General features: G+C 34.7%; 2 protein-coding genes across 9 annotated transcripts; one reads left to right on the top strand and one right to left on the bottom strand.

Annotated features, from left to right (window-relative positions):
- Positions 1–402: 402 nt before the first annotated feature.
- Positions 403–4,403, top strand: LOC105694020 (anoctamin-3-like). Of its 2 annotated transcripts, XM_048650971.1 has the most exons (10): positions 403–875; positions 1,121–1,751; positions 1,824–2,026; positions 2,115–2,275; positions 2,364–2,581; positions 2,685–2,849; positions 2,921–3,353; positions 3,524–3,729; positions 3,813–4,064; positions 4,190–4,403. In XM_048650971.1, exons 2-10 carry the CDS (start codon positions 1,542–1,544, stop codon positions 4,322–4,324), a joined length of 1,983 nt encoding a protein of 660 aa, XP_048506928.1. In that variant the 5' UTR covers positions 403–875; positions 1,121–1,541; the 3' UTR covers positions 4,325–4,403. The 2 variants fall into 2 exon arrangements, with proteins under 2 accessions (XP_048506928.1, XP_048506927.1); XM_048650970.1 differs by having other exon boundaries at positions 3,813–4,403.
- Positions 4,404–10,524, bottom strand: LOC105684427 (NADPH:adrenodoxin oxidoreductase, mitochondrial). Of its 7 annotated transcripts, XM_048650968.1 has the most exons (6): positions 7,860–7,898; positions 7,685–7,775; positions 7,102–7,240; positions 6,764–6,982; positions 6,477–6,692; positions 4,404–6,308 (listed from the first exon to the last, which is right to left on the bottom strand). In XM_048650968.1, the coding sequence occupies exons 3-6, from the start codon at positions 7,219–7,221 to the stop codon at positions 5,481–5,483; spliced, it is 1,383 nt and encodes a 460-aa protein (XP_048506925.1). In that variant the 5' UTR covers positions 7,222–7,240; positions 7,685–7,775; positions 7,860–7,898; the 3' UTR covers positions 4,404–5,480. The 7 variants fall into 7 exon arrangements, 5 of the variants coding, with proteins under 5 accessions (XP_048506925.1, XP_012253191.2, XP_020706657.2 ...); XM_012397768.3 differs by lacking the exons at positions 7,685–7,775; positions 7,860–7,898 and adding an exon at positions 10,272–10,505; XM_020850998.2 differs by lacking the exon at positions 7,685–7,775 and having other exon boundaries at positions 7,860–7,995.
- Positions 10,525–10,531: the final 7 nt, after the last annotated feature.

Below are 10,531 nucleotides of genomic sequence, written 5' to 3'. Positions count from 1 at the left end.
CATACATAAACACGTATAGTATTCTTCATTAATATCAAAGATTGATATTATAGAAAACATTACTGAATTTTTCAGAGACGCATAATGTATGCGATAAGGAATGATGAAATACACAACCCATGAATGACCACAAAATATTCCATTCTTAAAATAATACTAATAACAAGGCGAAATCTAGTTAATATAGTTAGAGTAGTTTTATACGTACGATACGAACAATAATTACTACAAATAAAGCTCCTTTTAAGAAGAGTAGTCCTTGCATTTTTTGCTCTTATTCTATGGATTAGATTTAACTGTTATTTTTATACACTCGGCTGCATATCGATCAATCTCAATCTCACCTTCACGTGTATGACTCTGACTTAATGTCTACAGGTCTGATAAATTATCAGAGATGAGAAATTAATTTTACACAGAGTAGAATATAATACGTGAACCTATACACAAAAGAAGAGGCTCGAAACTGAAGCCAGTTCTGATGTTTCTAGACAAAGAAAAGAAGCGTCAAACCGATTTTAACCCATTAAAAACCAGAAATGACTGATACACATCGACGCATATAAACCGCTCTATTCATTCTAATTCAGTTGATATGCCGTTGGAGGATAAATGTTGTAGCCCTCGTAAAATGGTATGTTCTCAATTATGATGTATTATGTTGCCTAACTATGTTACAAATAATGGTTGAATATCTCATTTGTACTTGACAGAAGGACACGTCTTATTTTGAAGATGGTAAAAGACACATTGACGTAATTCTCGTATACAGATTACACTCTCACGAAGAACCACGTAAGCAGAAATGGCGAGATACGTTTTTTACCAATATAATGCTGGAGATGGGATTGGAAACCGAGCTTACACTCTCTACGGTAGCTAATCATATACGTATACTCAATGATTTCATCTTATAATCAACTTGTCCAAATTAAGTTCAGGCTGTTTTCGACAATTTTTATAATGTATATGAAGATAAAAAAATGTATTTTCGCAAACGACCTTTAATGCTTCCTTCATCTTCCAAACTTTCGTTGATATACGCAAGTTCGAGCTTCAACATCAGCCTCTAAAAATGTAGGGCACAATGTCGGTATATGATATAAATTACATTTCACAGAATCCTGAAAGTGGACTATTCTTCCTTAAAATTCATGCACCTTGGCAGCAGGTGATAAGACATGGCAATATATTTGATATTAAACCAACTTTGGATAATATCATGGATGAAACATATCGTAATCACTGGTGGGATAAGTGGGTGCCCATTGGTTTTCCCAAACTCGAACGTTGTACTGAGTACTTACGAAAAATTTACGAAAACGAGATCACCAATGGAGTGTACTCACAAGAACTTAATTTATTATTATTATTATTAATAATAATATTATTATTATTATTAATAATAATATTATTATTATTATTATTCAATTAATTCCCAAGAAACTCAATTTCACGTTACATTCTGCCTTCCGATGTTAATTTTCATCGATAAATATTATTTTTACAATGTAAAAGTTAAGTAATCTCACTTTCGTTACATGTCGACTAGTAAATGGGAAAAGCATGCCTATACAACAGCGGACCGAGCACTCATCATTTGGGAAATTATGTGGAGAACAAAATTTGGTCCTGAACCACACCAAATTGGTTTGCTGAAGTTGCTCAACGATCATGTTTTTTTAACTGCGTATCCACTACATGATGGATACGTAGAACATTGGAAGAATGAACTACCAACACATCGCCAAGTTAATGCCGTTCAGTTGTCCATGTTTTTCTATTTGATTTACATCGTCTGAAAGTAAATATTTCATCAACAGATTTTGTATCGTGAATGGGGAAATCCTAAGGCAACCTTTAAATATCAACCATTAAATTTAATCTGCCTTTACTTCGGTTGCGAAGTCGGTCTTTATTTCACTTGGCTTGCTTTCTATAATCGAATGTTACTACTCCCGACAGTTGTGGGCATTGTGACATTCATTTTTGGAATAGTCACCCTTCACGGAGATAATTCATTCGTGTAAGACATCGAGAGCTCTATGCACATAAGATCTAATCTCTGACTTTAGTTTCATTTCACAATGAATAATGATGCGATTTACACGCAGGGACGAGTTATGCTCCAGTCAGGAAAAGATATGTGGACGCTGCCCGGATGAAAACCATTGCTCTGCGTATAAACTATCTGACTCCTGCTCGTATACGAAGATTTCATACATTACCGACAATAACATGACCATATTTTATACAACATTTATGGCGCTATGGGGTACGTAACATCATATTTGTCGAGTCACATTTGTTAAATATTAGCGTCCATGTTTTGATATTCTTAGTGCCTTTATTAATTTAATTAGCAACAGTTTTCAACAAAATGTGGAAGCAAAAGTTGTCAATGCTGAGTTGGTATTGGAATCTTCATGATTCAACAACAGATTATGACATGCGACCGCAGTATGAAATAGCAGCAACAAAATATCGCTATAACTCGTTAACGAAGAGGGTACACTTAGAGCATAATGTCTACCGTAAAACATGGCAAGTTGCAATATCTGTTACTCTCATTATGGTTCTGGTGCGTATAACGTGATGAAAATTTTTTCTATGCTATGCAAATAACTGAAATATTCAGTTGTACCTATAACTGATGCTACATCTAAATATCTTTCAATGTCCAGACATTTACTGCATGCTCTGTATACTTTGGAGTAATTCTCTTAAGAACTACGATAACGCACTCTCTAAGAATTAGTCATAATAAAATACTTCGTTGGAATAGTTCAATAATAGCAATACTTGTTGCTTCGATGGTGAACTTGTGCTTCATATTGATGTTGGAGATTGTAAGTTTTTTCTTTTATAGGTTTCAGTTTCGGAGTAAGGAATAAGCTTGAAATATTTCTTTTTGTGACAGGTGTATGAAAAGCTAGCCATAATCCTGACCAATTTGGAAAATCCTAGAACTCGCGCGGAATATGATAAAAGTTACACTATAAAGATCTATGTATTGTCATTCATCAATTACTATTCTGCATTAGTGTACATCGCATTCTTCAAAGGAAAATTCTTCACACACCCTGGTGATCATGGACGTTGGAATCATATGTCAGGCATTTCTATGCAGCAATGTGATCCAGCCGGATGTCTGAGCGAACTTTCAATACAGTTAGCAATTATCATGTGTGGAAAGCAAGTATTTTTGAATATCATGGAAGTAATTGTTCCAAAGATTCTGCGTTGGTTCAAGGGAAAGTTAAACAAGTTTGAAAACTTACCACGGTGGGAAGAAGATTTTCTGCTTCGGGAAAATGAGCAGTTTACTTTGTACATGGAAGTACATGAAATGGGTAGGGAGGAACCTGAACATCTATGACAATCAAATTATCGACCCAGCATTGAATTATCTTTTTTTGTCAAATTAGAAGTTGACCAAGTTTTGAACTTGAAATAATGAATCATTCGATATGATTTTTTTTCGCGTAACATTTCCTAATCATTTTTTGTCGATTGTATTTAGTTCTCCAATATGGATTTGTCACTTTATTTGTATCAACATTCCCATTGGCCCCAATGTTTGCTCTTATGAATAACATATTTGAAGTCCGAATCGATGCGCATAAAATGTTGTGTGACTTGAGAAGGCCATTTCCTCGTAGGGTAACAAGTTTGGGGGCTTGGGAAGACATTTTAGAAGGAGTAACTTACACTGCAATTGTATTCAATGTACACAAAAAAAAATTATTCTATTTGTATTTTGAAAACCTAGACATGGTGGGCATTGATAGAAAATGATTTGTTATTCTCAGGGCTTAATTATAGGATTTACCAGTGATTTCATACCAAAGCTGCTCTATAAAATAGAAAATGGTAGTCTCCAGGGCTATGTGAATGACTCACTATCAATATTCGCAACCAAACACTATGGGTCAACTTTGAAACCTGACACATGCCGATACCCTGGATATCGCTACCCACCTGATCATCCTTTGGCATATGAACTTACGCCGAAATACTGGTATATACTATGCTGGCAGTTTATATTTCTTGTGATATTTGAGGTAGGTATAGTTAGTGAAATTAATTTCGAACCTTCCGGTTCTCGTAGATCATTACATGCAGCAATTAGCTTGCCGGAATTTATATTAAATCACTATTGCTACCCAAATCATTTTTTACCTTGCAGCATTTTGTATTTGGTGTAACGCGATTCATATCTCATGCAATTTCTGACATGCCTCAATATATAAAAGAAAAAGTTCAAGCAGACAAAGAATTCCTACGTACTTTAAAAGATCGTACCATTGGAAGTGATTATTAATTAATTAAATATGAACAATATCTTGACATACAGCTATTAACAAAAATTCCAATATCGAGGGATGGATGAAAAGCCAATGTGGGAACACCAAACAGGTCATTTATTCAAATTATTTATGCCAGCTGTACAAAATTTGAGATGGACATATAAAAACACATATATCTTAGTTTCATGTAACATTGCTAAAACGACGTAAGCTTTCTGTACAATAATAATTATTCACGTCCAATAGAGTGCTCCAAAAAAAAACATTTTGTTTTTTTCAAGTCCTATCATCCCAAAAATTTCTAATAGATGTAAAAACAAAGATCCCACAAGCCCAGCTCCATATTTTGATTTTATTTTGATTTTACATGACACCGAACAGTTTTTCGTTTTCTTACATGAAATAATGTGAAAAAAAATTTTCCCTTCATTCTTCCAATAAAACTTGAAAAACAAATTCTTTTACTATTTAGCTGAACATGATCTTGTAGGAAATTAACTTCTCTACATAAAAGATCTAGAGTGATTTTTTCGTAAACCTAAAGGGTAAAAAGTTCTCAGACTTTATATACGTACAACATTCTTGTCAGCAAATGCTTTACAACTGTACCTCCTTGCAATTAGTTACTAGTATTCAAAGTCGAATAATTTTTTACTCGTTATATTTACGAGAAAATAACATCAGAGCTTCTATGAAGAGAACTTAATTCCCTACAAGATCATGTCCAGTTAAAGAGTAAAAGAATTAGTTTTTCAAGTTTTATTGAAAGAATGAAGAGAAAAAATTTTTTTACATATTATTTATATGGGAAAACGAAAAACTGTTGAGCGTCATGTAAAATCAAAATATGAGGCTGGGCTTGTGGGATCTTTCTTTTTTATATCCACTAGAAATTTTTGAGATGATAGGACTTGAAAAAAACAGAATGTTTTTTTTTTTTAACACCCTAATGTACACGTATTTGTAACTCTCACATACACTCTCGGTTTAGTGATAATTCTTGATAATTTCATGTCACGGAGTCAAGAAGCACTGTGTCATTCTTTTTCGTGTGAAGAATATTGATCTATTGTCAAAATATAATATATGCTGAAGGTTTCAAAAACAACAGTTTACACAGTGGATGAAAGTCAAACTACCACTAGTTAAACTTGTCTGATTAGTGTCTCATTATTTGGCCGCTATTTCTAGCATTTCAGAGATGTCAACAATTTTTTCTCTTGGTTTTTCAGCAGCTTTGCCTCTTTGTTGTTCAACTTGGTCTATTTTCTCCCAGTCATTGTAAGTGACAATTTGAACTCCTTTCTGATTCAATAATGATGAAACCTCTTTCCATCCTGGTTTACTCTTTTCGCATTTCAGTTCCGTACATAATAGCTTGGAAACTTCAAATGCGTTTGTCATTGTGGACAATATGACGCCTACAGGTCCAGTTGCTAGCCAACCAGCAGCATAGAAATTTTCGTCTATTTTACCAAACTGTGCTTTGACCCGACCATTTTTTGAATCAAATGGAATATTTGGATCGACTTGGACTGACTTATAGCCTATACACCTCAGCGCTAATCCACATTTAATATCTTCATATTTGTCTGTACTTTTTGCAGTTAGCTCGGCTATGTTATTACCGACTAGTTCGTTTATGGATGATCTTAAATTTTCTACAACATCTGCACCTTGAAATTCAACAGGACTTCTGAAGAACACAGGAGCTAATACATTTTTACACTCAGATTTTATAGTTGGAAATTCATCAAGAGACTTGAGCATCAATTCCGTTAAGCGTTTTCGTGGTCGTGCTAAATTGGGTATGTAATCTCTCACTTGATCAAAATCAGAAGTACGCCATTGGGTTTCACAGTCTTCGAGTTTAATCAACTCTCGAAGCTCTTTAATAGTGAAGGCAGCCTGAAGTGGACCACGTCGTCCAATTAGCCAGACCTTACGTACTTTGCTACGTGACAACGTCTCCAATGCGTAATTTGTTATATCGGTATTCTATAATGGTCATAAGGTAAATCATATTTAGTGAGAAAATTGTATCTTCTTTTTCGATTCAAGCACCAAAGAATTGAAATAGATGATTAGCTGATGACGGTTTCGTACTTTAATACCAGTTGAATGTAGAAATAAGGTGATATTGGGTTCATTCTAATGAGAGCATACCTTTAGTTTGTCGATAGGAGTTAGCAGAATACGAGCAATATCCATCGCAACGTTGCCCTGACCACAAATAGCTGCTTCATCAACAGATAAATCAATTTTCAAATCTTTTTCATTTGGTAACCCATTATACCAGCCTACAAACTGTCGTCCTGAGATAACGTTTTTCAAATTTTCTCCAGGAATATGTAATTCTCTATCCTGCTCAGCACCATAAGCCTGTAACCCAATCGTCTAATTACCAAAATATCTAACGCAACAATAGGTTGTCTCAATTATTTTATCATTACCAGTACTACTGCATGATAAGCTTTTCTTAATTGATTTATAGTCACATCTCGTCCCACGTTAACATTCCCAAAAAAGTTGACGTTAGGGTTTTTGGCAGTTTTGTGGAAAGTATGAATTACATTTTTAACCTCAGGGTGATCAGGAGCTACGCCAAATCGTACCAGACCAAATGGTACAGGAAGTCTATCTAGTATATCAACTCTTGCATCTTTTAATGTCTATGAAATAATAACAGAATAGACATGACAAAACATAATCAAAACTAGATTAAATGCCACTGGGTAACAGAGAAGTTATAAACACTGTTCAGATTGCTGCTTCATTCTAGTACACATACCTTGATTATTTGTTGGGTAGCGTAAAAACCAGCTGGTCCTGCTCCGATAATACATATCTGCGGAACTATTTGTTGACTTGAAAAGTGTCGAATGTGGTTGTATAACTTACTACTTCTCATCCTTCCATCAATGAGTATCCTGGAAAGTATGATTGAGGATTAAATTCGTAATCCGATGATACAGTGCAGTTCCACACTATCAACAAATTCCAGGCATGGACTCCTTATCTTTGATACCAATGGATAATATTCATTCCCATATCATAGGTCAGATTTTAACAATCAACCAAAATTCATGCTGTCAGAAGGAATAGTATTTTCATTTGGAGTTCAAGGGTAAAGCATACTGTGTAAAACTTTGATCTATTTTGAAAATCAACAAGAATGATCAGTGCACCGAATCAAGAAGCTTAATGATCTACAAGGTATGTGAAAAAACGTTCCACAGGTTTGAAGTACAATTTATTTATCAAAAAAGAATAAAGTAAATTACACAAATGTAGAAAGCCATATCAGTATGATTGAATAACCCATTTTGAAAGAGAACAACTCATAAAGATCATTTTTATGACAATAACTTAACTATTTATTTTGTACATAGTTGCTTATGTTGCTCAGGTAGTGTTTGATGCTCCAATGGTTGGCATTGACAATACTGGCATATAAATCGCTTTCTAGAAATGTTTAAGCAATATAAGAAGTCACAATGATGGTGTCACTCTACCTAGAAATCGAGCAAGATTAAAGATTTTTCTTACCGTAAAGTTTGAAGATAGGCAGGACTGCTAATACAGATTCACCAGCCACTTTGGCTTCAATAGTAGCCTTATGGATTTCTTCCACAAACCGTAGTATACTTTGGTTAAATAAATTGCACTCAAGTATTATTAAACACCCAAATTGTTCATTTAAAATTAAACCAAGCGATTTGAACGTGTGTGCTAGTATATACAAAATCCCTACGTTTAGCTGAGTTAATAAGGAATAACCAATCAAAACAAGACTTTCCCCTTTTCCGACATTTTTCAATGTCTCACTTAATTTATTTATTGTTTGGTAATGGTCAACTAGACTTGATTGTTTAAACCATAAATGTTTATAATTTTTTATGTCACGTGCTACTTTCGAAATGTAATCCTGGATAGTCTTTACTTCTCCACCAGGTAGGTCAATGCCAAGTATGTCTAATATATCATAGACGGTGTTACGAATTTTCAAAAACTTTCCCATACAAAATTTAGAGCTTTCTACTTTGGAAAATCCCTTTCCACAGTTGACGTTTATCTCGTCCAAAGTCCCTGAAAACTACAACAAATCACATATAAGTAAAAGCTTGCGACGCCTCTTTAGTACTTTGAAAGATGTGAAAGAAAGATTATCTCACAGTAAACCATTGTGTAGTTGCGCAAAGTTCAATAAGATTCATATCATTACAGAGTGCTAACAAGCGACAACTGGGGTCCAAGCTGTCCACCAAACGCCTTTCATTATAAGAACCGTTCGGAATTCTTGAATCTGAGTTAATTGTATGGATGCATCCCAATTTGGTCTTTCCAACCACTTCTGAATTTTCTCCATTCAACTTCTTCAGTCTATACTCAGCTATAAACTTATTAGCGACTAGGTATTTGATTCTTTTAACTTCATTATCTAAGTGGCCCTTATCTCCACCACAGTGATAAGACTCTATATTGTTCAAAATAACTTTACTCTGATAGTTTTTGAAAAATTGACCACAAGATATCATTTGCTGAACAAAGTCTTCTGGAAGATCCCTTTGGCAGAACATCGATTTGTTCGTACGCTTCTCATAACAGTCTGTCAATACATCTAGATGTGCTCCTGCAAAAGCCTGACCCCGGTAATCTAAACATACTAAATATGTTTCGGAATTTCCTTCTTTGCTAGTCACAGGCTTGTTGATAAAGACTTTCTCAAATAGACATGATAGAAAATAAACAAGACACAAAGACTGATGCTCAAAAATAGTAAACATTTTTAAGAGTAGGCTTCCATGAGTCGATAATAGCTTCAAAGCAGTAACAGCCTCACAAAACTGCAATGGTGCAACTATTGATTCTTGCTCTCCAGGATCATTAGTACAATCTATGCTACCGTCTGCTGTAACCAATAATACATCTCCTTTCTTTCTAGCAATTCCTACTAGATTCTCCATGTTCTTGAAACTCATTAAATTTCCAGTGTAATCGGTACCAAAACACCAATGATCTAAAGAAGATATGATAAACCTATCATCACTGATCATACAAGAATTGGGATTTCCTTCGTAATATGGATTCAATGTTGTAGCTACCCAATCCCATTCAACACTGGGTGCATTCAATTTAAGCCAGTGATTTAATGAAGTCACGAAAGCACCAGGAGCTTCACACAAGTGAACCGAAACCATTTTTTTAGTTTGTATAGCAATCTTAGGTATCAGTGGGAACACAGATGCATTCTCATAAAACTTGGACCATGCCTGTGTCAGGAATTCTGGGTCAATTTCTTTTTTAAGACGCCACTGTACATCTCCTGCTTTATTTCTTCGTCTTGTATGCTGATGCCATTCCGCAAGATCATAATCGTTTAACTTATTTTTTACATCATTCAACTCAGCCTTTATTGTGAGTAATTCCGGTACAATCCAAGGGTTTTCAGTAAATATTGTCTTGCTTTCCGGAATTTTGAAATTCGTATTGTCGATGATGAATTGTTTATTGAATAAACTATCAACCAATGATTCCAGTGATGGATCATTTCTCGACTCTTTGTGGTGAAAACTACACGATGATGAGCCAAACGATTTGGGCAGTTGAGCGTTCAACATTCCGTCAAAATCTCGTTTTATTCCAAATCCATTTGTTTTTGTTGCCATTCTGTTATATTATTCACATTATGCTATGTGGATAACGGCTTAGGAAACCTTCAACGCATTTGGAAAATGTAACAGTGGCTAAAATACAACCAATGAAAGTATGTACGATTCTTTTTTTATCTCTCCGAGTTTGTACATACTATTGGCTTTTGATGAAACGTAAATCAAGTGTGGTAGCAGAATTCATCTGTCAAGATTTGAATAACGAGTTGTCACAGATACGCGAACGGCCAGAAAAATCAATATTATCAATAATGAGGGTTAGTATTTAAGTATAAATATCCATTCTCACCTAGGCAAGGGAGCACACTAGTTGCTAATTTTTATTCTATATTTTGAAACACTGCACAAACTAATTATTCCGTAATATGTGCATGCATATTTCAATTCTGACGGTCCGAAATTCTGCAATTTTACAAAACTCGTAAAAAGCACCAGAGCCCTATCGAGCCCAAATAGAAATAAAACGGAACTAACTGGAACAAAACCGGAACCACTTTCGATCGTTTCAGTTCATTCCGGCTTCAACTTTAGCTTAATAGAGGTCGTGTC

This window comes from Athalia rosae, chromosome 2 (assembly GCF_917208135.1).
Source record: "Athalia rosae chromosome 2, iyAthRosa1.1, whole genome shotgun sequence".
Lineage (NCBI taxonomy): Eukaryota > Metazoa > Arthropoda > Insecta > Hymenoptera > Athaliidae > Athalia > Athalia rosae.
The sequence above is the reverse complement of the archived record's forward strand: the minus strand, read 5'-3'. Positions and strand labels throughout refer to the sequence as shown.